The sequence below is a fragment of the Suillus paluster genome (genome assembly GCF_016628075.1).
Source record: "Suillus paluster strain FC165 chromosome Unknown EDB91scaffold_203, whole genome shotgun sequence".
Taxonomy (NCBI): domain Eukaryota; kingdom Fungi; phylum Basidiomycota; class Agaricomycetes; order Boletales; family Suillaceae; genus Suillus; species Suillus paluster.
In genome coordinates, this window is record NW_024537763.1 from 1 (window position 1) to 26,842 (window position 26,842).

Below are 26,842 nucleotides of genomic sequence, written 5' to 3' on the forward strand. Positions count from 1 at the left end.
TATTTCTTGTAAGTCCCTTTTAATTTTAAGGTCAGCAGAAGAAAATATAGGGATTTGCCAGAGGTTGTTACATATTGTGATGAATCTTATCATGTGACCTTGCAAGATGGAATCAATGTCTTGATGTTACTGTCACATATGAATCAGTAGTAATAATTGTCATTTTCATTGCCTTCAGTTCAACTCAATGTCTTCTTTTAGACTGTTCTGTACACAAATGTGTGCATGTTGTCCTTAACTCTGTCTTATAGTCTGAATCATGGCTTCAAACCATTCAAGTCAGGGTGAGTATAATTACAATGAAAAGATGCTAACTAGTGGGTTTCAGTGCCTGCATTGCGGGAAGATGTATAAGTCCCAAGGCATCAAGTAACACAAACCAATGTGCAGGATGCGCAATGCAGAAGGTCAAGAGGCCTTCAGTGGGAGTTTGAGAGAGATCAGCAATCAGTGATCAGCTCTAGGTGAGTCCTTAAAGTCATCCATCACTTGCTTTCTTTCACTGACATATTTAAATTTGATTCTGATCAATCTTAAATAGCACACCACAAGAAAACTTGATGAGCAATGGCCTTAGCAGCAGCTGGTCTGTCACACCTCATTGTGGATGACTTGTTAGCTGAAAACTCAGAACCACAAGCTGACATGGGGCAAGGTACATCAGTTCACTCAATTTTGACAGATTAATGTTCACTCTGACACTTCAACTCAACACCTATAGCTGGTCTGGACAACTAAACAGCATTTTACGCTGGAAATGAGGGTGTTTGGAGTCCAGGTATGTAATTCTCTCTTTGTTTCTCAACTGATTGACAACTGTCTATACCGTAAATAGTCTTATCTGATGCTAGCATGGCCAGTAATACTGGTCCTGAAAATATCCCACCTCAGCTCACAGTGCACATTGAATACCCTCATGAGTTCAAAACTGAGATCCACCCCCATTCTGGCCATGAGACTCTACTCCAAACATTTGAGGAGTTCAGTGTTGCCCCAGAGGCACATAAAGCACCTCCTGCAGACAAGGAACCTTGGCATCCATTCCAATCACATGGAGACTTTGAGTTCTCTGAAATTGCACTTGAAGCTGCCCTCAATAAGGGCTAGGTAGACAAGCTCCTCAGTCTTATCACCTGCATAGTACAGGGTGACACTCAAATTACACTGAAAAATGAAGCCAACCTCTGCGTGGCATTAGATAATGCTGCAGTCGAGTTGACACCAGTATGTGTTCTTTTCTTTTTAAAACACACAATGCTTGTCTGACTATTTAGATTGTTGTTTAGTTTACCAAACATGAGATCACAGTGCCCTACAAGAAGGAACAATGAGTCTTTAAGGTACATGCAAGGCCGATATGGGACTGGGCCCTTGATGTCTTGGATGATCCACTACTTGCACCACATTTTGTTTGGGATGCCCAATACATCTACAAGCACAATGGAGCCAACTATGAGCACTTCTTTAATGAACCGTGGACAGGTGATTGGTGGTGGGATATCCAAGTAGGTCATTATGTTTAATATTCGTGTATATGTGCAATCATCATGTCTATGTAATCAGTCTCATCTCTTGCCAGGTCTCAATGCTGCCCTGCTTTGTTTCATATTATATACAGACAAGACCAAGCTGTATACACATGGTACTGTTAAAGGATATCTGGTAATGGTTCATTGTACAAATTTACCTGTTGACATTCAAAATGGTGAGGGAATTGGTGGTGGTCTGTTATACTCAGCACCGCTGAGCAACAGTAGACTTGATGGGATCTCTTCCACATTGACCCACAAGGAGTCACTGGATGCAGAGGACACTGCATATGTGTCTTAAGAGAGGCCACACCACGTTCAGTAATGGTAAGCCGAGAGGCTTGTCATTACCAGAACATCATAGTCCACTGGATACAGAGTATTGTCCAGCAGACCATTGGTAAGACTAAGTGATGGTCTCATCACAGAATCAGGATAAAATCCAGTACCACTAAGATACCAGAAGCCAAGTCAAGGTCAAATACAAGTCAAGATAAAGTTAGAGAATACATGGTCTAACTACTGGGTATATATAGTGAATCATCTATGAGTTCAGGGTAGGTAAAGTGACCAGGTCTAAGGGTATGGTCGAGTCAGAGATAAGCGCTATCAGCAATAAGTGTGATAAGGTCTATCAGTGATAAGGGTTACCAGTCAGTTGGCAATGATAAGAGTGAGTCATAACTGGCACAGCGGTAAGTGTTCAGAGATAATAAGAGATAAGGAGAGAAGCAGCAGCTTCTATGTTTAAGGTTCAATCAATCAAAGGAAGGACAATATAAAAGGAAATATATCCAATAGTCCAGGTCGAGTCTAGAGCTGTCAAATAGACATGTTGCATTTTTGCAAGATGCAGAGAAAATCTTACTTAGCCCCATGACCTCAAAGTGTCACCCCCTCACCTGAAAAGGTTCCCTTTAGCTTATCAGTTTCCATCCCAGATCTCAGCACATCATCATCTATGTGGACCACCTGGACCACCAGCCCCAAGGCTGGAAATCCTTTTCCCAGTGTCAATCCTAGTTCTTTGACTGCCAAACCCAACCCCTGGACTGTTAATACTGACAATACTCTCGATAGAGTTGATTGTCAAATGGAGAAACAGGGTGAGTCCTTCTATGGAGGCATCACAACATTCACCCTTATTTCATTCTAGGTCAGCTGGCTTGGCTGATGAACAAGGAATTTTCTTCCAAGTTCACTGTGTATTATACAATGCTGAAAGTCTCACCCTCCTTCATGAGAGGAAGGCTATGCAATCAATTTGTGTCGATGGCTTGTCCTGATCCCTTCCTTGGTCAGAATGGACCTGCCCCTAAGGGTTGTGTTGCAGTGTTCTGCTCATCAAATGGTGCAGGCACTGTGATTCAGCACTATCACATACCTGTTGTTACGCGAAACCTCTTGGATGAGATCCAGCAGCACTAAACCCAGCAAGGGGTGTTTACAGCATGACTTTTCAGCACTAGCCCAGCAAGGAGCTTGCCTGTGCTTAGTCTGAGTAAGGGTTGAGGCCCTTACTTGCATAGAGTCAATTTGAGATTCTCAAGGATATGATCCAAGAGAACAGAGTTCAACTCAAGAGTATCGTCTCAAGAGAAGATGGTTCTTTGCACTAAGGGAGTTCTCTTAGGCAAGAGAAGTTCAGACTCAAAGATAAGTACAAGATGAGAATAGAGTAGATTCAAGTTAAAGAATATATCTACAAGAAGACCTGTATATATATGTAGGTAATGTTACTGAAGCATTAGTAAGGGTTCAGGGTAAGTATGAGTCAGAACCGGTTGAACAGTAAGGGTACAGGGTATGGTGAGTCATGGTCAGGAAAGGGTAAAAAGTACCGGTTGAATGGTAAGGGCAAGGGTAGGACATAGAGTTAGATAGAAGCAGCAGCTTCTATGATCTAAGGGAAGAAGTGAGAGCTTCTCATGTTTCAAGACAACACAATCAAAAGAAAGAAGGTATAAATGGAAATGTAACCATGGGCCAGGTCTAGATGAGTCTGCACAGTTTAGCCACATGTTGGTGGTCACATGACATTGGTCATGTGAGTCATGACAGTTTAACCTCATGTCAGAGAACAAAGAATGAAATAACACGTAACACTCATGTTACTGTAACACCTATCACAGATTTGAGCCCAGCCACTCCCCATAAAAAAAACCAAGAGTGCATTCTTCTGGATGGGAGTCATTGTGGTTCTATCTCTACTATAGCTAAGTGTAACATTAAGAAGAAAACCATGGATATTGGAATTGCTCCTTCAACTTTTATTAATTTGCATTTTGATCAGATCTGTCTGTAGAGAAGTCACACACGACAATGTGATATCATTACCATACCATTACTGTATCAAATAAACACTTCATTCTGTACTGAATGCCCATGTATTGAATGCCCCACAGATCCCTTATGAGTGCGCAATGAATACCTGCTAAATGCACAACCAGTGCCCCATGTCATTTTACCATGCATAGAACTTCACATTTTCTGTATCACATTTCACTATCAAGAAAATTTGAGGTTTAAATGGAAATGGGAATGCCAGTCATTACATAATATTTTACAGAACATTTTCTGCACTCAAATTTTGTATTTATTTGTATTGAATGTAAGTTATATGAAGCTAATTGGCCATAAGCAGTTGCATGTCTGTCATGGACAATCTGCACAAGGTCTGTCCTCTTTCTCAGGCTAGTGTGTGTGCTTGTATCAGGTCCTACTATGGACATGCAGCCACATGTATTATTCCTTGGCAGTTTTTTGTCAGGAGGTGACACCATTCCCAATACTGTTTCCAACTCCTCCTCTCCTATGGCAGAGTTTGAGGTTTGCCTGGCAGATGATGATTGTAAGGGGTTCTCATGTCTTTCTAACCTCCTCTTGTCATCTTGCCAGAGGCTTTTTAAGTCAATATTTAATCACTTTGTTCTCATTGAAATAAATCTCTCATGTCTGATAATGGAATTGGGTCATCACAAGTTGCTTCCACATCATCCCAAACCACTTCTACTAGACCAGAACAAGTATCAGGAATTTCAGACTCAGTTTGTGTTAAAAGATGCAATTGTTATGGGAAAGCCCGGCTTTCCAACAGTGCACTTGATAGGGTCGATCCCATGTCCGCTTCATGGAGCACCAAGACGATGGAAGACTGAATGGAGGCTGTCCATCCAGAATGACTGACTAAAGGTTCAAAGAAGAAGCTAGAGTTGTATATCACAAGTGAAGATCAAGTTAGAGAATACATGGTCTAACTACTGTGGTATATATAGGTATCGTCCTATGAGTTCAGGGTAGGCTTAGGTAGCCAGAAAGCGTCCCAACTAGGTAAGCATCTATGTGAGTCATAAGGACTCAGAGATAAGAGTACCGGTTCAATGGTAAGGGTGCAGGGTATAGTACTGGCACAGCGGTAGGTGTCCAAGTCAGATAACGCTATCTGTCATGATAAGCGATAGGATAAATGATAGTCAGTACTGGTGTATCAGTAGGGGTGATAAGGGAGAAGCGTGCGGCTTCTATTGATCCCAGTCTAGGTTGGTTCCAGAGCTGTCCTGCTCCAACAACTGTCATGCTGTGCTCTGCAGTTTAGTCACGTGCCGGTGACATCATCTGTCACGTGTTGTGACATGGTTGTGATGGCGATGTTTGGTGGAGACAATAGGGGTCTGAGGGTCCCTGTAACAGCAATGAGCTCATTGAGCAGTATCAATGACGAGAAAATGCTAAAGCCGACTAAACCTTCTTGAGTCAACCTCCATTAAAGTTGGGGGAAGTCTCACAGACACCCTCACAGTCTATGTCAGTATCCTTGACTTGGTTGATAGATCAAATAAGAAGGTTGCTAAGCAAGGAAATGCACTTAATCAAGCCTCTCAGAACCAAGAAACGGAAGGGCAAGGCTCTGAGTCAAGAGATGACGTCCAAGAAGTGGAGAGTAGAGTCAGAAAGGAACAAGATGGTTCCAAGTCTTCTGAGGAGAATGAGCCATCCATCAAATGTTCCAGAAGACAGCTTGATACCATCAAATTCCCATGGCACAAGAAGCAGGTTAACACCATTGCCTCTTTGGTGCTGGATATCAAGCAGACCTTTGACCAGCTTGAGCGATTCTCAGTTGACCCCAAGGGAGTTGTGTGTGATATCTTATCCACACCCAGGTGTCCACCATTCCCTCCAGAGCAATGGCTCAACATTATTTGATGGAAGGTTGTTGACTTGGGAAAGGTCCTTGAGGCAGCCCACTCAATGGACTTGGAACCTAATCAGACCCATATCATTGATGACAAAGTCAAACTCTCATTTCAGGCAAGCAAATCCTCAGTCAGAATCCATTCTGCCCCAGACCATAACATTGCCTTCACCAAATACATTAATGCCCTCACCTTTGTCTTTCCACAGCACTGGGAAGAATACACCAGCTGGAATGCACACATGTTAGGACTCTTTCATGCCTTTGAACCATTGTGTCATTACTGAGTCATTGAATACAACAAAGCAGTCTGCACCTTGGTCTCACTTCAATAATACTTATGCCTCACTGATCATTCCACATTTAGAGAGTTCCAATACACCTTTCTGTCCTCCTTTGGTGTGGGTCCCAACTGCTGAATCAGGCTCTAATGGAGGAGGGAAGTCAGATCAGGCTAGTGCAGGAGGAAAGAGATGAGAACCTTGCCACAAGTGGAATCAGAGCACATGTCTTAAGTCCTCTGCCAAATGTTACTTTGTGCATTGCTGTGACAGAAGGGGATATTGCAGAACCCACAAGAAGTCTGATTTCCCACATCTCAGGAAAACAGGAGAAGGATCCAAATAGGGTCATTGTGGAGTCTCCTCGCTATTGAAGAAAAAATATCTGGAGTAATTGGTCTCATCCTCAAAGTCTGACCACTCTTTGGACTAAGATGGAAAATCCCTTGCCTCAACCTCCAGAACGTGAATTTTAAAACTTTCCTGCTCTCTGTACCATTTCAGACAATCCTCATCTCTTTTGTGTCTCTACCTGTATCAATATTGACAAGTTTGAGTCTTTGCTCTTGGACCATTCTAATCCCAATTTCGTCAAATCTGTTTGTATGGGTCTTTGTGAAGGATTCTAGCCATTTTCCAATACACATTATGGCAATTGGCCTCTTACTTTTGACAACTCCTTTTGTCCTCTCAAATCTACTGCTGAAAAAGACTTTATAAAATCTCAGATTGACAAGGAGGAGGTTGAACTTGGTCATTATTTGGAGGCCTTTGGGCCTGATCTTCTTCCTAGAATATATAGTATGCCTGTGCACGCCATACCTAAGCCTGGAGCTAGTAAGTTCTATCTGGTCACAGATCATAGTGCTGGGCAGTATGCTCTCAACTTAATGATCTCTTGAGATGACATTGCAGGGGTGACTCTAAACAACATTCAGCACCTTGGCAATGGTCTCCAGCACTACCGTTGGTCCCATTTGTGGTGGCAGCTTGCAGCTTTGGAAAGTTGATGTCTCTGAAGCTTATTGTCATCTGCCAATGCATCCACTTTGTCAGGTAAAGCAGATAGTCACCTTTGAAGGGAAGTGTTTGTTGATCATCACAATGTTTTTGGTGGATGAGCTTCCCAGTGAATCTATCATGCCTTCATGGCTCTCATAATCTGGATTACCATCATCAAAATCCTCATTTTCCTTTCAACAGAAGGAGGAGATGGAGATGTATGGACTGTATTGCAAGATTTTGCCTCACAATCTCTGTAAACTCCTTTGTTTGTGGGATTGGCTTGGTGTTCCTCATAAGGAGTGCAAACAGATCTTCGGACAGGAGTTGCCCATTATCAGTTTCAACATTGACCCTAATCTCATATGTGTTAGAATGTCAGACCAGTCACATCTGGATCTTGTGGAAGCTCTTCAGAGTTTTGCCATACAAGGAATGTGTCATTTGTTATGCAACTTTCAGCGTCTTTCTAAACATTTTAACTGGGCACTCAATGTTTATCCTTTGTTTTGCCCTGGCCTTTCGGCATTGTATGCCAAAACTGCAGGCAAGCTGGAGCAAAGGGCCTTAATTTGGGTTAGTCGAGATGTTGTCTGGGAACTCTTGTGGGTCATTCACCATCTTGTCACCTCTGATGGGGTGTACTTCATTCACTTTCCTGGGGTTTCCATCATATGTCCCAGGCTACACCTACCATTTACACTGATGCCTCAGGGACCAGTATGAGTTTCTGTTATGATCAGCGTTCACCAAATGGTAAAGGCCTAACACAACCACTAGGACTCGTCAAGGATAAGAGCAAGAGATGATATTGAGAGTGAACGTCTGAGTCTACACTGGGTAGGAACGAAGAGGTTAAGTCTAAGGAGAAACTACGTTAACTACCCTACCTATATACATAACATTGAGTCGGAGTTATCTGAGTCTGTAAATAATCAGCCAATGAGAAAGAATCGTACGATACTGCGCATGACGTAGTATGACGTCGCGATATATAAGCAATGATGTCAGAGACGGAGATTAAGTGATAGGAAGGCATATGGTTCTAGCCCTGGGCGTAGGGGATCTGATCAGAGATGTGATTGGTGAAATGTGAAAAGGTGAAGTTGTGACATGGTGATGATGTGATAGTGTGAAAGGTAGAGGTGTCACGTGACCAGTTCGGTTATGAGACATAGCCGAAGGAAAACCAAGAAATGAAAAATGATTTGTGTTAGGAATTCGTGACATTACCCCCTCTTTAGGGTGAGTGTCCTCGCGAACATAGGATGGTCGAATATTTTTTTGTCTCCATTCCAAGAAACCAGGAGTTTGTAATATTGGAATGACTGCGCTTGCAATTCGACGCGATTTAGGTGCATCAGGATTTGCCGCATAAAACTCGCTGACTAATCTTGGAGAATTTTTTAGGTTTTCTTCGTTTTCCCATGTCGCTTCTTCTAATGGATATCCTTTCCACTTTGATAAGAATTGCAATCGGTTTCGTCGCACTCTGCTGGCTATCACTGCTTCTAATTCGTATTCTTGCATGCCTTCCACGATTTCAGGGGGTGGACGTTCTGGTGCAATGCGAGTTGTTAACGACGAGGTTTTGTGAGCAGTGAGTAGTTCTACATGAAAAACCGGGTGGATTTGATAGGATTCCGGTAATTTCAACTTGTAGTTCAATTCGCCTATTCGTTCGAGTATTTCGAAGGGACCAAGGCGGCGATCCGACAACTTCTGACTCGGTCGTCGTTGTCTGATGTTTTTAGCGTCTAGCCAAACCCTTTGTCCTACTTCGAAAACTGGTGCATCTTTTACTCCCCGATCATAGAAACGTTTCATCCGATCGTTGGCGATTTCTAGCGTTGCCTTCGCTTCCTCTTGTGCTTCTCTCATTTCTGCTACTCTTTGATCGGCTAATGGAACGGTGTTGGAGGAATTAGGGGAGATGATGAATTCGGGATTATAACCGTAGAGGCATTTGAAGGGAGAATGTCCGGTTACCGTAATAGAGTTGTTGTGCGTGAATTCTGCAATAGGAAGCCATGATACCCAATCGTTCTGATGATAAGACGTAAACGCCCGAAGGTATTGTTCAACTTCTTGGTTTACTCGTTCTGTCTGTCCATCTGTTTGTGGGTGATATGCAGTTGACATGGACCATTTGATTCCCAGTCTTTTTGAGACTTCCTGCATGAATTTGGATACGAATTGTGTTCCTCGATCGGAGATCACCTTTTTCGGTGTTCCATGCAGTTTCCATACGTATTTGAGGAACAAGTCCGTGATTCCTTTTGAAGTAACGTCCTTGGTGGTTGGTGCAAGATGAGCTTGTTTGGTAAATCGATCGACTACTACGAGGATACTGTCTTTGCCTTCTGATTTTGGGAGATTGGTAATCAGGTCACAGCTAACTGTTTGCCATGGACCCTCGGGAATTTCATTAGGCTTTAAGGGACCATGGGGTTTAGATGGTAACACCTTCGTTTGTTTGCACCTGTTGCATCCGTCTACATAGTCATTGACCCATTTCTGCATCTGCGGCCACCAATAGTTACGGGAAATGAGTTCGAGAGTCTTAGCACGTCCCATATGGCCTGCTGCTGGTGTATCGTGAAAGATTTCCAGTATTGAGCGGCGAATGTCTTTGTTATTGGGTACATAAACCAATCCTCTGAAAAGAATAAGTCCATCTTCTGTGTTCCACTCCTCTAGTCCTTTTCGCAGCTGTACTGGGGCTTTCTTAAGGGTTTCGATAGCATTTCGAACTTCCGGATCTAGATCTGTGCAGTTTCTGATTTGTTTAAGCAACGTTTGCTCTCCCTGTATCAGAACTTGACCTCTTTTTGCGGCTTTTATTTGGAAAAACTCGGGTTTCAAAAGCACGCGATCCGAATTGTCGTTTTCTACCCCCCCTTTGTGATCTGGCCTCCTGGACAGAGCGTCGGCAGTGTAGTTGACCCTCCCCGGTTTGTGGTGCAGTGTGAATTCATACTCTGCAAGGAACAAAGACCATCTCGCTTGTCTGCGAGTCAACTTCTGACTTGTCATGAAGTATTCAAGGTTTTTGTGATCCGTCCATATCTCTACCGGTTCTGGTGCTCCTTGTACATAATGCCTCCACTCTTCCAAAGCACGGATAATAGCTAATAGTTCTTTGTCGTGAATATCATAGTTTCGCTCTGCGTCTTGCATAGATTTACTAAAGAACGCAACAGGGTGCCATAGTCCATCGTCTTCCTTTTGAGACAATACGCCACCCGTAGCATAGTCAGATGCATCTGTTTCGATTTTTTTTCTTTTTGTGGCATCTGGCATCGCTAATATTGGTGCGGATGTGAAATTGTCCTTAAGGGTTTGGAAAGCTTTTTCTTGTTTGTCCGTCCATTTCCATGGTACATCCTTCCTAATGAGATCGTTCATGGGTTTGGCAATGTTCGAGAATCTGAGAATGAAACGACGATAAAAGTTTGCGAATCCCATAAACCGTTGGATGTCTTTGACACAGGTAGGAGTAGGCCATTCTTGTACTCCTTTAACCTTGACTGGATCCATGGAAACATGTCCATCCTTGATGATTAGTCCGAGAAATTCCACTTCCTTCTGCTCGAATGAACATTTTTCAGGTTTGAGATAAAGATCATTGTCCTGAAGTCTTTTCAATACTTCTCGTACCACCTTCCTGTGTTCTTCTATAGTACCGTTCGTGAAAACCAAGATGTCATCGATATAGACTACAACGACCTTTCCTTCTTTCAGATCTTGGAAAATTTGGTCCATCATGGTTTGGAAGGTGGCAGGAGAGTTTGTCATTCCGAAGTACATAACTACTGGTTCATGGTGTCCGAAAGGAGTTTTGAAGGCTGCCTTCCATTCATCTCCCTTTCGCATTCTAATATTATTGTATCCCCATCGAACGTCCATTTTCGAAAAGAGGCTTGCACCGGTAAGAGAATCAATAAGATCTTGTGATCGGGGAAGGGGGTATGCATTCCGGACGGTCTTCTCATTCAGCCTCCGATAGTCCATGACGGGTCTAAGTTTTCCGTCTTTTTTGGCAACAAAGAAAAAAGGAGCTGCTACTGGAGATTCTGAATCTCGCAGTCGTCCTAATTCATATTCTTGTTTGAGCCATTTTTCACATGCGTCATGTTCTGCGGGCGAAAGGGGATATGCTTTCGAATTCGGAGGAAGATCATTAGGATCCTTGAAGTCTACCTTGTGATCCCATTTCTTAGATTCGGGGAATCTAGTAGATTCTTCTTCGGAGAAGACCTTAAGATAGTCGTGGAGCCATTCTGGAACCATTTCTTCTATGGACTTCTTTTCCTTTTTCTTTTCCTCCTGTTGAGCTAACTCCGAAGCGACTGAGCTTTTGTACTTGATCCACACGTTTCGTGGTGAATCTTCATCTTCGATCTCCTCTATTTCCACCTTTCTAGGAGCACTCGAAGTTGAAGGTTGTACTTTAACTACAGGAATCGAAGTTTCCATGGTGATTTCATCATCGTCTTCTTCCATGGGTAATAAAGCAGGTAATGCATCCTTCTGCTTTTTTGTTTTGGTCTTTCTCTTCTTCACCTTGGGATCTTCGCATTTGACTGGGCAGCGGTTAAACGTCATTTTCCCCGCATTCCAGTCTATGTTTGGATTATGATATCGTAGCCAATCTATTCCAATGATGACATCATCGGTTCCTAGATCTGTGATCAGAAAGGCCACTTCTTCCTCGTGATCCCCTATTTTCAGAGTCAAATCTGCGTAGCTTTTGATTGGTCCGGCGGAGTTTTTAGTTCCATCGATATTTCGGACGGGCAGTGCTCGCAGTAACTGCTTGGTTGTGACTTTATTCTTTTCTACGAACCTTTGGCTGAGGAATAAGTTCGTTGCTCCGCAGTCTACTAGAGCTTCCAATTCTGCTTTCTTGTTTTTTCCCTTCAACGTGATTGGCAAGTAAAAATGATCTCGTTTATTCCCAGAACAAACTTCTGATACTTCCGTAAACATAATTGCCGAATCACTAAGAATAGAAAAATGATTGTTCTGGTCTAAGTTCGCAGTCAACTTCGACCCTCCTAAAAACCCTGTTTCTTCAAAGCTTCATCTGAAGAAGTCAAGAAAATTCTTTTGTTCACGATGCGTTGAATATCCTCCAGCGTGATTGGTTTAACCGCTGATTTTTCTTCTTCTTCCTTGACCGCCTTGATAGCGGGTTTTTTGCCTTTGGTATCCATCGGCTGTCCCATGCAATTACGAGCCATGTGCCCGGGTTTTCCACAACGATAACACTTGAAAGTGTCTCCCGATTTGCCTTGAGGTTGGGGTCCACCTCGTGTTTTTGATGCGTCTACGTCCATTGCATCTCCTCCTTGAGAAACTGGTTTGAGAGGGCCTCTTTCAACCCATGGGCGACGTGGTGGCTGCCAGGTCTTCTTTTTCTCATCGTCCAGTTCTTCAAAGTTCGTTCCTATGATAAGAGCATGTGAAATCATTCCTTCTAGGGTGCTCTTGTCCCTAGGGTTTATGTGAGCCAACTGATCTCTAATCCATTGGGATAACGCGAGTCGGAATTTGCGCATGAGTTCGTAGTCGGAAAAACGGCAGTGGGCGATTTTTTGTCTGAAAAGAGAGACGAATTCCGCGATGCTGCGGTTACGGTGAATATGGCATTCGAAATGTTCTCGTGGGTGATGGTAGTCCCTTGAGGGCCTAAGATGCCTTCCGCTACCACAGAGCCTGGCCTCGACAGGGTCGGTGTGGAGCTTTCTGCAGATCCCGATGGCCCTGCTCCTAGTGTCTGCCATCCTTGAATTGGTGCGTGGTGCGGGGCGGGGGATTGGATTGTTCTCCAATCTTGCTCGGACATGAAGGAAAGGGCAGTTGTTTTCCCGACAGGTATCGTTGTCGTGGATTTGTAGGGCGCGGTCTCTGATGAGACGAGATCTCCAAGGGGGAGCTATGATGACTATAGGTGCGAATACAGCGCGTGTAGCGGTTCGTCAACCTAAGTAGAACTCGAAAGGAGTTCAGGAGCGACGCGGTGAAATTTGGGTCTTCTCAATACCCAAAACTTCCTAAGGTAATTGTAACTAGGGTTGTAAGACCCGCGAGTGCCGTTCTTTATAGTACGAAAGAAAGATAGGTAGCGTGCAGTCGGTAGGGTCTTGGACCTAACTGCAGGCGTGCGGAGACAGGACCTAAGTGTCACTGTTCCTTATAGACTGGCGGCTCGCGTAGGGCAAGGGCCTGGTCTACTTCTACAAAAGACTATCGTAAAAGAAAATGGTATAATGCGCGTCTGGGAAAGATGGTTAGAAACACGTAATCCGCGAGAGTACTCTCAGCAGAATAGCACGGGTGAAGTTTGTCGAGGACAAGGTGTCCAAGATAAAATTCGAGTTGGAGTGGTAAGAAGACTTAACCTAATGTTATGATCAGCGTTCACCAAATGGTAAAGGCCTAACACAACCACTAGGACTCGTCAAGGATAAGAGCAAGAGATGATATTGAGAGTGAACGTCTGAGTCTACACTGGGTAGGAACGAAGAGGTTAAGTCTAAGGAGAAACTACGTTAACTACCCTACCTATATACATAACATTGAGTCGGAGTTATCTGAGTCTGTAAATAATCAGCCAATGAGAAAGAATCGTACGATACTGCGCATGACGTAGTATGACGTCGCGATATATAAGTAATGATGTCAGAGACGGAGATTAAGTGATAGGAAGGCATATGGTTCTAGCCCTGGGCGTAGGGGATCTGATCAGAGATGTGATTGGTGAAATGTGAAAAGGTGAAGTTGTGACATGGTGATGATGTGATAGTGTGAAAGGTAGAGGTGTCACGTGACCAGTTCGGTTATGAGACATAGCCGAAGGAAAACCAAGAAATGAAAAATGATTTGTGTTAGGAATTCGTGACAGTTTCTGGTACCCATCTCTAAACCATGGCTTTCAATCTCAACTGCCTGGAGCCTTTCCTTCAGGCACCATCTTCTACTTCAAGGCTCTTTCTGTCACTGCAGCCATCATTGATGCTGTGGCTCAGATGCATCCTTAGGTGCATCTAGTGGTTTTCACCAACAATATGAATACTGTTGCAATGTTCAACACTCTTAGCACTCTTCCTCCCTACAATTGGCTATTGATGGCCATAGTGGACGTTATGCTTGCATTGCATATTGATTTGCGTGTTTTTTATGTTCCTGGGGTGCATAACACAGTTGCCAACCATCTATCTTGTTAAAAGAATAATGAAGCTTATCAAGCCTTGCCAGGCTTGCTTATCTCATCTTTTCAACCCCCTCAGAATATGCTGGGGGCAGCCAAAAAAATGATCTCTCTATCTACCAATGCCAGGCAGCCCAAAAGGGAGGCTTTGTCTTTAGAGCACCTCATCCTCAAATGCTCTATTTGACTCAGTTTTGCTCTTGACACTACAACCACATGTGCTTACTCATCTCATCTCAACTCTTATCTGTCCTTCTGCATGGCTCATCATTTCCCAGTCAAACCAACTCCTGATACTCTATCTTTCTATGTGGTTTACATGTACCAGCATATTCAGCCACAGTCAGTTGAATGTTATCTCTCAGGGATTGTTAGCCAGCTCAAGCCCTATTGTCCTTCCATCTGAGACATTCAACAATCTCAACTGGTGAAACATTCCTTGAAGGGATTGGTGCACCATTTTGGGCGGCCTGTTGTCTGCAAGCATCCTTTGTTATGGGAAGACCTAACTTGGGTTGTTGCCTCAATGCCTGGATCATTATCTTTTGACAATCACCTCTGGCTTGCCCAACTCTTATCAGGTTCCTTTGGACTCATGCATCTTGGTGAATTGGTATGGCCAGATCAGCTCAAGCTTCAAGATTATGCCAAGTTGTCTCTGTATCATTCAGTTTATCTGGATGCTGACTGTTATTCATTTCTACTCCCTCATGACAAAGCGGACATTCATTTCGAAGGAAATAAAATCCTCATTTAATGTTTTATTGGTCTTGATGATCCTCTTGGTCCTTTCATGGTGTATCTAGGCATGCACAATATCAAGTTTCCTTTTCAACCTTTCCTTTGATTGGGCAGCAATGGTAAACCTCCCTCTAGGGTTCAGTTTATGTACCATTTGCACAATTTTTTTCCCATCAGCATTGCTGGTCACTCAATGTGTGCTGGTGGTACAACTTCTCCTGCTGTAGCTGGTGTTCCTCCTGCCAGCATTCAGCAAATCTGTTAGAGACCGTGCTTGGACAGAGAAGCAGAGGGGTCAGGGCTTGGCTTCAGCTCTTACGCTGTGACCTTAGCCGAGTATGTGCCCCAAATTTGGAGTGGGTCTGACCATGTCCGACCATAGGACAGGCAGACCACTTTGGTCCACTTGGTGGGTTGGGAGGTAAGTGCTACTAGCAGTAATCCAACTAGGAGCAGAGTGGGGGAGGCAGAGGAAGTTTATTGGGACAGAGGGGAGTAAGGGGATTGATTGATGGGGTTGGAGAGGTAAGAGTGAATACTTAGAGCACAGCTCTAAGTCAGAGCAGAGGGTCAGAGGTGACGACAAGGTAAACTTGTGTCTGGAGAGGGAGCAAAGTCCTACGGAGAATTCCCACTAGTAGAGACAGCAGGAAGACAAGTGATATTAAGACTGGGGAGTAGCTAAGTACAGGATATGTCTTTATATACTTCTATGTAGGAGGCAGTGACTAGTTAGTCCTTGGTATGATGCTATGTACCGAGCATAATTTGTAAGTAGACACAGGTGAAAAACATAAGTTGGGGTGGATATCAATATGTACGCATTGGATCAGTCAGTCGAGTGGTTATAGAAAGTACCGGTGATCTGGGAAGTAAGTGTTATGTGCGAATGGGGAAAGTATATACCTAAATGGGGAAGGAGTTTACAGTAGGGTGGAAATGATGCAGGAGGTAACTGACGAGGCGGTTGAGTGGAACTGTAGTAGCAGATGTGGGAGCCGACTGGGTCAGGCAGAGGGCGGATGGAGTGGAGGTGGTAGGAAAGTGGGGGAAGTATGAGGTCAGGCAGAGCGGATATTAATATTGTCAGAGCGGTCGGATCAGGTATATGACAGAATCGGACGATGGCACTCTGACACATGGGAACACTACATTCACAAAAAACCCAGTATTGCTTCAGGCTTTACTGTTCCATAGATGAGCTTCAGAACATGATGTCCCAGTGTAATTCTGTTTCTTGGTGCGTCTCTTTCATCACTTTGTTCACCTTTTTCTTGTTTTACTTTCTCTTTAAAACTACTTCATTTCCCAACCCTTCCCTCCCTTTTCTTATACTGTATAGTGGTCGAGACAGTTTCTTTTGATGGGTCAGTTTTGGTTCCGAAAAGTTTTCTCCTTCGCACCATGTATTACTACTTTTTTCATGGCAGTCAGGGTCTTTTCTCTCAGGTATTCTTGTTTCAGGCTCACTTGCCATGTATTATTAGTCATAATATTCATAGGACTCCCTGTTGTCTGTGCACCAGTTTTACTCCATGCTTCCTCTGTTGGACTCCGAACGATCTAAATGATGAGTTGAGTTGGCTCCACAGATGGAGGCCTTGAGGCATTTGTTGATGCGGACTGGGCGTCCCAGCCCCATCACCATTTAATGTCAGGTTACATTGTATTGCTGAATGGTGGCCCCATCGCTTGGAGTGCACGTAAGCAGCCCTTGATCGCTTTATCGACTGCAGAGGCAGAATACATAGCACTAACAACTGTCGCCCGAGGGCTACTATACCTGCAGTATCTCTCTGAAGAACTGTACGATGTGGGGAATGTCCCCACTGCAGGCCCATATCCCATATAATTCCTAAGCCTTACCACCATCTTCCCGTGCATTCCGCTACCGTTCCACTACCCATCCGCATCCTATCCAACCCGTCTGCTACACGGAACCCAGTGGAACCCAGTGGAACAATTACGTACTACGCACATTATATTCCTTTAGCTTTCAGAATGTCCTCTCCCATCCTGTCCCCGTTCTTCCATCCTCACTGGTGAGTACTAGCTACGTTCCCCGTGTTACTGACATGTTCCTATCTCATTTCATATGTGTTACAATACTTATACGGATCCTCCTGCTACTCGGAACTGGTTCCTTATCTCACAGCCTCACCCAGTTGTAGCATAGCGCTTTCCAGAACCCCTTCCTATATAGATAGCAATAGATGGGATCTTAGTTTTTTACCTTTTGATAGACCTGACTCCACTTCCACTTACAGAGTACTTCCCAGTACTCCACTCACTGTTTAAAATATCTTCCCAAATCTATTCCTGATCTCATCGCAATGTTCCCGCCTCCGTGAGTTCCACTCGAAACACCTGACATCAGATCCGACAACTTGGAGCAAGTACCAGACACAAGCCTGGTCCAACTTTGCCCAATCATCCTCCTGCAGGCTCATAGTTTCCCTTTCCCTCCGTTAGTACTGTTTGTTCCCCATTTGTTCCGTTTGTTCCCTGTTTGTTCTGTTTGTTCCACGGTAGTTCCATTAGTTCCGCATAGTTCTGCTTGTTGTGTGTTAGTTCCGCTCATTGCGCGTTGTGTTCCACTTGTTGCATACCTTCTGCATCTTTGTGTTCCCAGTCCTAGTAAGGACCGGAACCCTTTGGGTCGCTAGACAGAGTCTAGTCTTTGCTTTCCTCACACTTACTTGAGGACCCGCTACCCAGTAGCAATCCCCTTGGGACAAGTATTAGTCTCGCACCCTTGTTAGACATCTGAATCACCCCAGAGTCTATTTTCCTCACCCACAATGAGCCCCCTATTCTCCTGAGTCCCATCTACTGTGACAATCAGGCAGCCATCACCCTAGCGTGGAACGGAAAATTCCAGTCCCACACCAAGCACATAGCCATTTGGTACCACTTCATCCATGCCCACATAAAGGACGGCACTTTCCAATTGTTCTACTGCCCCAGCGAAGACAATGTGGCGGACACATTCACTAAAGGCTTACCTCGCCCCCGTCTACAGAAGCTCAGAGCTCAAATGAGCCTGGATTGCGCTCGAGGGGGAGTGTTGGACTCCGAATGATCCAAATGATGAGTTGAGCTGTCCAAACGATCCAAGATGTCAGTGTGAGCGCAATAAAAGGAGTGATGGATGAACGACACTTTGACGTTGGTTCATACCAGTCATATATTCCATCTCTCAATCATTTTGTTTTTCATTTCCATCCTACATACTATAAAGTTATGAGCTGGTCCATACAAGCATCTCAGTTCTGACTACAGACTGAGATGTGAGTACCTGTTATTTTACAGACGCGATACAACGAGTTAACGAGTCACTAGTATTGTTTTAACTAGGTACATGACTTGTAATAAAGAGTTCTGACTACAGACTGAGATTATTGTTTTAACTAGTGTCCCTTCCGTCCGCTCGTACCTGTAACTCACTACATCCTCTGCCTTCTGCACTAGGCCGATTAGTCATGGATGCAATTGGATTACAAAATTTCGTATTTACATTGTCATTTTCCTGAGCAAAAAACTTCAAATATTGTTATCTATTTAGATAGGATTCAAAATCTTTGTCAAAAGGTGTTACTTTGCTTTGTCATTTCACCATTCATCTTGTCGAAATTCAAATTGAAAATCCCTTATGTATCAATCCCATCTTGATTCACTGGCAAGTCTGGCTTGCGGAAATTTTCGGAAACCGCCGATGTGTCAGTGACCATTGTTCGTTCAAAACCTTCTGCAAAGAGATTGTCCAGCTTCGTATGACGCACAATAGATATGTCGTGGGCCAATGGCGGTGTTCCCGTGCCCGCCGATGATTTTACATTCCAACATGTATTTGAAACCTCACTATGCTCCTGTAACGAATGCACGAACCGCGATAAGTACTTGGGGATCGGCTTTGCCATGAACGTGCCTCGGTTGTGACCTTCCTCGTCGATTTCGGCTCTGTACGTACGTACGCATTAACAGCCAAAGAGCTCCTGTGACGAATGCCGCCGGAACTATTCGTATCAATTCTGTCAGCGCTGTCATACGTTTCGAAATTCCTTCACATTGACATGGAAGTCCAAAACACCTTGTTAGGACTCAGGAGCTTTCTGTGGAATATAAAAACCGAGCATCTTCACAGATCAGACAACACCAACAACCCTCTCTAGTCTAACATAAACTCACTATCATCATGTTCACCCGCCTCTCTACTGGTGTCTGTGTTCTCCTTGGCTTGACGGCCCTTCTGGGCGTCAACGCTGGAGTAGTCCCAGTAAGCCTTGCTTCGCATCAAGTCTTGTCGTGTTGACATCGAGATACATTGTCCACAGGTTGCTCGCGACGTAGAAGTAGTGAGCCTTTCTTCGCATCAAATGTCATTATGTTGACCTCACCATACAATGTGCGCAGGGCAGCTATGGTACATCAGCACTTTATGCAATCATAAGAGATACAGAACTTGACAAGCGTGTCGTGGTAAGCCTTGCTCCGCATCAAATCTCATCGTGGGACCTCACCAACAATGTGCGCAGGCGCGAGAGACTGAGCTGACGTCCGGGTTTGACACAAAGAGGGACACGGAGCTGACCTCTGGGTTCGAGACAAAGAGGTCGGATTCCGGGTACATATGGGGCGGAGGGTAAAAGACGTCCGGGTACGACACGTATGTTGAACGACTCTAGGTTACGCTGGAAATCCGATTCTGTCAGTTGTGCTGGTGGAACTGGCAGAATCGCCACTTGGAAATTCTGTAAAGCAATTTAAGCTAGTGTATTACGCAAACGAGGATATCAGTATGTATTGCGAATCACTTTCTGGGTACTTGATCGTCAGCATGCTTACATCCCAATGATCCTGATATCTCGGGAGAATATTCGAACGTTCGAGCATTCAACGTTTAAATCACCGAAATCTTCGTAGATCATCAGGAAACATGTATGTCAATCAAAAGTACAAGCCAATAGACATACCTCGATTACATGAATCGTTCAACATGAGGCTAACCTACAGTGACAACAAATGGGAGAAAACAAAAAAGCACCGCTGTATGAGTATCACAACATGTTCTCCATACACGTTTCATTTTACATACACTATCACTCATCCTACACGTTGTCTTTTCGTTCTCCGTCTCAACGACGCCTTCTTATTCCTCTTCCTTCGGAATCGTCTCCCCTTAGTCCTTCAATCGAAGACTGAGTTTCTCCCTCGTTCCTAGTCCGAGCCTCTCTTCGTTTGAGACGCTGACCATTCCGGGCAGATATATGCGTCAGTGGTCGACGTCGAATTTATACGGAGGAACATCAAAGCCAACGGTCAGAAAACTATTTCCATTGGGAGCGCGGCGGAACGTTACGTGAACGTGTTTTTGGAGCTCATTAACACACGCGTCAGCGTGCTCCAAGAAGCCGTCGTGCGCAATGTCACATAGCTTCTTAAAACTTCACAATGATATGCCTTTCAGGAGCTTTACAACCAGTTTAGAAGGAGAAGAATCCTGAGAGAAAGTCAGCGAGAACAGCAGGCTACTCACGTGGGCGTTGTGGATCCAGAGTGTTATGGCCAAGGTTCGAAATACTGTTGACCAGAGACATCTACATGTAAAATCCAATCGAGCTTCGAGCACAGCGCTACTCAAGCATGCACTTTCAGTATGTGACATACTTATATGATATAGATACATATCGCGGATTGCGCCAGTGCTAGTGTGACTACCGGATATTGCGAAGTACACATATCATTCCGACGTTGAACTGATGTAGCCGAGAGCAAGCTCATCATGCATACATGATTGCAAGTAATTTCTGCCCCAGCAGCTTGAGCCTAACAGTGAATGTGTAGATGGTAGAATCAAGGGGAGAAAGGGGGACAGCTACGGACCGTTGGTTCGAAGCGTACAAATCGATTGAACATCTACAAAATTTGGTTTGTATGAATACTGCGGATGTCACCAAAAAAACACCACAGGTAAACCGCTCTACACGCCGGCTTGATCCTTGGCTCGTTCTTCATAGAAGCCGCGTCTAAGAGTATGCCGACCATGATGGCCACCCAAATGGCGATGTAGCCATTCACCCCCAGAGCAACCATACAGAGACCTAGTAAAATTACAACAGGTCAGAACCAAAATTAAATCCAAAACAGAAGAGCCTACCGTCCGCGTGCGAGGAACGCCAATGAGTAAGCTGCATCGTGCGAAAGCAACCGGCGAGACACAGGACCTTCGATACCACCAACTTGGATACTTGCTGGCACTGAGCGAAGTTTTATAGTCAGTGCCAGTGCTGTGTTTCGAAAAGTTCCCTACCTCCTGTTTAGCATCGTCAATTACCTCCACCATCGCGCTGGCTAACTTGAACGTACGCCATGTAACACACTCCCATGCAGGAGAACTGGATCAACAAGAGTATCGGCGAGTAATAAACCATGCTGGAAATGGAGTCGAGGTTTTGAATGGGTGGAAACAGCACGCGTATAATATCCGCAACCATAACCGGCGATTGCTGTGAAAACGGACAAGTCAGTTTTGCAAGACAGAATGTAAATGAACGGTAGACTCATGCCCTCTTGGATCCCCATCATCGTATCGCGCAAGCGTTCGTTATACTTCTTCCAAGTCGTTTGCCTTTCTCACCTCCTGCCACAATTCCTCGAGATCAGGCTGTCTGAGAAAGAAGCCGCAGAAGAAGGTGAACCAACGCCGAACGCGGGCATCTGAGGTAAGTTTCCATCCATCAGAAAGGTCTGGGATCTGCTTTTCGTTGTGTCCGTGTGTGGAAGGTGAGTTATCATCCATCTTCGTCTTGTCTTTAGAGATATCGCTGCTCGAATCAAGAGAGGAAGAAATAGCTGTCTAAATAGATTGTACATATTCGGAGGTGGCTACGGACGGGTCTTGCGATTTTCAGAAGCGGTTTAGACGGAGAATGATTGTGAGAGGACGTTAGCAGAAACAGCGGGCATACCTTGGCGTTGTAGATGAATTAGACGGAAATGCAGGGTGTCGTTAGCGAGTGATGTAGTTGAAATCTACTTTGCCTCTGGACACTGAAATCTTGCGCTGAGTGCTTGGTAAGAGGCAAAACGGTGATTGAGCGCACAGACCGGGCAAGTGCGAGAAGTGTCGAAGACACGTGCGGCTTAGATCAATGTTGGGACTCCCAACTTCCAAGTTCAAGCTACATACATATAAGTCAGTGGACATTAGTGCGAAAAAGGAATTTTATCATGAGACACGTAAAGACAAGCGTAGATGTGCGCAAGCACACGAAGTGGCCGCAATGAAGTGCAAAAAAGTAAATGTACACAACTTCACAAATAGATATGTAGATACTTGTCAGCAATGTACATATATACATAGATAAGTGAAAAAAGACGCACCTAGATTGCATGAACAAGCGGAAATGAATGCAAATGAGTCTCGGGTGAACGAAAAGACAATCACCAGGCGCAAACGTGCGCAGGACAGCAGAGACAAGTACAGACAAGTAGTACAGACAAGCAGCGACAGTTGCAGACAAACGCAAATGCCACTCGTGGTATGAACAGGCGGTATATCGTCGTCGCGGACATTTCCGACAGCGGAGTGAGTGCCCGGCCTATTTGGGCCCAGCCCGGCCCGGCCCAGGGCTTGAAGCCGGGCCGTGCACATCACTAGAGACACGCAATTATAAGAACATATCATTATTAGTTTGGTATGTGGCACTACGTCTAAGTAACAGTATGAAGACTCTTACACACCCGCCGATGGTTTGGAGTCTGCACCACTGGCATAAGTAATCCCTGCCCTTGCAAATGGAATCCCTGGTCCACTATTGTGCGCTGTTTGTCTCAACACAGCTCGTGTGCCATGCCATCAACAACATCGTGTTCTGATTAATTCTGGAATTCACCGAAAAGAGGGTACCTTGCACCGCTACGATAAGATATAAGCGTTGTGGTTCGTTGGCGCCCACCAACAACCCACCATCATCACGCATGTAAGTATCCTACTCCCCCGAAATGCTCCTGCTGACTGAGAAACATAATAAGATTCGATGATGCCCAATCACCAAGATGATGTATCTCCACGGGCCCCTACCTCCCTTGCTCGAAAGGAAGCACTTCAGGCCGAAATGACGCTCAAAGGTCATGAAGACTGGGTGAGAGACGTCGCTTTCATCCCTGGTACCCGCCTCCTCGTTACTTGCTCTGACGATAGAAGTCTTCGGGTGTGGAATCTGGACACAGGGAAACAAGTGGGGGAGCCTTTGGTGGGTCACAATGAATATGTGTTGCGGGTGACAGTATCCTCCGATGGCCGCTGGATTGTCAGTGGAGCGAGGGACGGAAGCATCTTGATATGGGAAGTTCCGACGAGGAAAAGCGGCGTCCCGGTCCTCTTACACTCATTCAAAGGACATAAGAGTGATGTTTGGAGCGTCGTCTTTGCACCGGACAGCGAGACATTTGCAAGTGCATCATATGACAAAACGGTTTGTGTGTGGCGGAGAGAAACAAGCGAAATAGCTCTCGGACCATTCCAAATGGGTAGTGAGGCATATTCGGTGTCATACTCTCCCGATGGCAGCAAACTAGCGGCAGGCACTGATAAACACATCGTCATTTGGAATGCAATGAATGGAGAAGAGTTGCTGAAGATAGAACAGCGGGCATGGCGGGTTGTATTCACTGTAGATGGTCTCCGTCTCGTCAGTGGGAATTTCGACGACGTTCGAATCTCAGACGCTACCACTGGAGAGATCATCAAACAATTTGACGTGCACACTGATCTTTTACAATCACTGGCCATTGCTCCCGATGGCACGAAATTCGCCACCACCTCGAGCGATAAAATGACGCGATTCTTTGACCTGACCACCTTGGAACCCATTGGCGAGCCACTTGAACACCCTGATGCCCTATACTGCGCCACGTTCTCTGAGGACAGCCAACTAATCGCGACTGGCTGTGTCGACAAACTCGTTCGTACATGGATAGTCGATCAGAGCGAGTCAGAGGTGCTCCAGCAGGCAAGCAGGTCATCCCGTCGTGCCATGCTTCATACTAATGTCTCTTGAGAACAGTCTGTACACAAGGTTCCTTGATCCCTCACACACATCCGCATACATACTGACTTCTAGTTACCTACAGGCTGACTACCGCTCTTCCAAAAAAGATGTACGCTTTCACACTCGTCCTTTTGCACCTGTCCCTAACTTCACTCCTCTGGGAAGCGTCGACCAGAACGCACTGGACTTCCTCGTGGGTTCTTCGACAATGTAAAACTTCATGTTACAGCAGATTCAATACCCGTCTTACTATGCTCCCAGTTTGATACACGTCGACCCAATACCCGCACTGTTCCCACCACCTCCCAGCGTGATGTCGAAGGCTCCCGCATGAAGCAATTAATGAACCATCTCTTGTTTCGCTCCTCCACTCCTCAAATTCCTGGCTCCACGCACGCATAAGAGCTCCATCGCGGACGTCTTCGCAACACGGGGTAAATATGTATGTCTTTTATGAATCTTCCATTTTCCTTCCTTGTTCAGCGATTGTTTCATAGCGCACTGCAAATGCTATCAGCGGGAAAAGGCATTTAGTGCAACCACCACGTCCTCCTCGCCGGAATGCCCGCACTTCCAACACTGGTGTCTCGGATGCTGACACCAGCGCGGCGGGGACGTCTAATATCATCAGCAGCGCAACTTCAGCAAGCATGCAGACCACAACTACCAGTGTTCCTGCTGAGACTTTCCAACAATCACCACTAGACGCTGAACTTGTTCTGGAGACAAACTGCTTGGTGATCCTTGCCAGGTGGTTACTGTGTGTCTCGCGCGCTGAAAAAACAAGTCCTACTCCTGCCAGTGTTACTTCCCGCCTCCGCTAGTCCCCTCCGTTCTGAGACTCATCCCCTCGAATCATTCCCTTACACTACGTGTATTGAGACTATCTGATGTTGCTCCCGATATATCACCGTCGTGCGAAAACTTAGCTATGTGGGATTTGAGGTTACGCGAGAAACACCCTCCCTTCATTATGCAATACAAGGCACTTAGATTCACGGGCCTCTATTTCACGCATCTTCAGCTGCGCCTTGGGGACTCGTAGTTCCAAACCATCTGTTATCGAAGAGCATTCTTACTATTCATTATCAATATTGTTAGGTGCCAAGTCAATGCGGTGTTCTACAATATTGTCGATGGAAAGTTGATGTATTGGCCACTTACATTGTGGAATTGACTGCATGATACATGTTTCAAGATGCGGTGTCACTCGATGGATGCTGGAGATTCAGACTGCGATGTAATCCTCGTACAAGCAAGGACGTCCCGGTATTTTTTGCAGATCAGTATCAGCAAGATGCAATGACTGCCTAAGCGCCAAATAGCTCAGTGGCAGTGGAGGACAGCATCATTGCATGGAATGGTGAGAAACGGACTGGATGACATGAATATACGCCCTGACTTATCCTGTCCGAATGGGCGACTGGCATGCAACACTGAAAGCTTTAAGCGCTAAAGAACGTAAGCGGACGAAAAGAGATGTAACTAATGTTATGCTTGGGGTGCATATTGCAGTCTTTGATCATAAGTCAGAGACCCCGCGGCTCGCACATGCACAAACACGGATGAAATATTGCTTTGGGGACGTGAAGTTAATGGCGAGGTTGGGAGACAAGTGTAATGGAAGTAATGACGCGTACACGAGACGCGATTGTTGTGACTTCCATTTGAGCTGGGGTTTCCTCTAATGTCTGCCGGAGGTGGTGATGGAAGTGGAAACAGACAAGGAATGGGGGGAAGCACTGGAAGGACCTGTATCAGGGAGGGCCGTTGTACCTGAGCATGAAGAGGATAAATATACCGGACGTCTATGATTCTGCCACATGTTGGTCTCGATTGAGTAGTATGAAAAAATCAATCAGAGGGTAGCCAATTTCCTAGAGCCGCTGTAGATCACTGTTGCTCACCCGAACAATCACAGAGGAAAAAACTGATTCAGTTCTGAGTTGTCGCGTAAAGAAGTCCTCAATTACGTTACATTCTCCCACATGGCACAACTTGCTCTCGTGCTCTCTCGCAGGCGGCACGGTTGTCGGCCTGTAGTCTTGTGGTGGAGACGGTTACAATTCGTAATTCCGCCGACAATCATGTCCTGTTTGGCAGTTCAGAAGCAGACGAATCTGTGAGTCGTGACGTCGATCAAAGCGGCACGTGGTTTTGACACTTTTCGCACTTGGAGGGGCATACTATTCAAAAAATCCCCGAATCTCTTCGCCATATTTATGCACCCAAGTCGACAAGTTCCGGCTACATGGTACGAAGTACCATGGCAAAACAAAATGAAGTGGAGGGCAGGGAAGCAGAGATTTCAGACTTCAACATGGTAATCCATGTTTGTCATCGATCCTGAGATGGAGTCCTTGGCTCTCAACCGGGGACCATTCCAAAGTGCCAGTACTGTGGGAGAAGAATCAAGTTCGAGAAAATTAGGATAAGTATCAGCACGTGTCGGGCTGCACGACCGTTCATCGATCAGGGCAGGGCCTCGCAGGGGGGAATGTTCCAACCAAGTCGACATCGGTGATGTCGAAGATAACTCGCGAAAAGTTCGATTGATTGCGACTCTACGCATCAATGAAAGAGATGAAAATGGTGCATGAAACCACGATAGAATACGGGACGGTTTTTGTTGGAATCCCTGTCCGATGGCGCTTCGCGGAACAGGGATGCCATCTCGCAAAGGTGTCCATTAGAGGAGGGAATCGGCCCTGGGAACGCTCGGAATCTTAGATCAAGTTGGTGTGCAAAAAATACGCTGGACTCGGGCATAAGCGTCTTGGGGGTGGGCCGGTCATAGATCCATCGAAAGAATGAAATTTTGAGAG

The 26,842-nt window shown here is 45.2% G+C and overlaps 5 protein-coding genes across 5 annotated transcripts; 4 read left to right on the top strand and 1 right to left on the bottom strand.

Annotated features, from left to right (window-relative positions):
* Positions 1–567: 567 nt before the first annotated feature.
* EDB91DRAFT_1088516 (uncharacterized protein) lies at positions 568–1,107 on the top strand (the record flags this gene model as incomplete). The annotated part of the gene is made up of 3 exons (XM_041316462.1): positions 568–655; positions 743–778; positions 836–1,107. The coding sequence occupies 3 exons, from the start codon at positions 568–570 to the stop codon at positions 1,105–1,107; spliced, it is 396 nt and encodes a 131-aa protein (XP_041169209.1).
* Positions 1,108–4,177: 3,070 nt separating this feature from the next.
* EDB91DRAFT_1088518 (uncharacterized protein) lies at positions 4,178–6,379 on the top strand (the record flags this gene model as incomplete). Its single annotated transcript, XM_041316463.1, has 7 exons — positions 4,178–4,204; positions 4,266–4,358; positions 4,512–4,625; positions 4,805–4,859; positions 4,884–4,944; positions 5,360–5,666; positions 6,092–6,379. 7 exons carry the CDS (start codon positions 4,178–4,180, stop codon positions 6,377–6,379), a joined length of 945 nt encoding a protein of 314 aa, XP_041169210.1.
* A 12,746-nt stretch (positions 6,380–19,125) lies between these two features.
* Positions 19,126–19,755, top strand: EDB91DRAFT_299842 (uncharacterized protein). The gene is made up of 4 exons (XM_041326767.1): positions 19,126–19,240; positions 19,299–19,319; positions 19,378–19,443; positions 19,500–19,755. Exons 1-4 carry the CDS (start codon positions 19,160–19,162, stop codon positions 19,608–19,610), a joined length of 279 nt encoding a protein of 92 aa, XP_041169211.1. The 5' UTR covers positions 19,126–19,159; the 3' UTR covers positions 19,611–19,755.
* A 1,774-nt stretch (positions 19,756–21,529) lies between these two features.
* EDB91DRAFT_1176524 (uncharacterized protein) lies at positions 21,530–21,907 on the bottom strand. Its single transcript, XM_041320391.1, has one exon. The coding sequence runs from the start codon at positions 21,835–21,837 to the stop codon at positions 21,598–21,600; it is 240 nt and encodes a 79-aa protein (XP_041169212.1). The 5' UTR covers positions 21,838–21,907; the 3' UTR covers positions 21,530–21,597.
* Positions 21,908–22,798: 891 nt separating this feature from the next.
* On the top strand, positions 22,799–25,286 carry EDB91DRAFT_1176530 (WD40-repeat-containing domain protein). The gene is made up of 6 exons (XM_041320392.1): positions 22,799–22,946; positions 22,999–23,986; positions 24,090–24,126; positions 24,183–24,373; positions 24,423–24,459; positions 24,515–25,286. The coding sequence occupies exons 2-6, from the start codon at positions 23,004–23,006 to the stop codon at positions 24,839–24,841; spliced, it is 1,575 nt and encodes a 524-aa protein (XP_041169213.1). The 5' UTR covers positions 22,799–22,946; positions 22,999–23,003; the 3' UTR covers positions 24,842–25,286.
* The last annotated feature ends 1,556 nt before the right edge of the window (positions 25,287–26,842 follow it).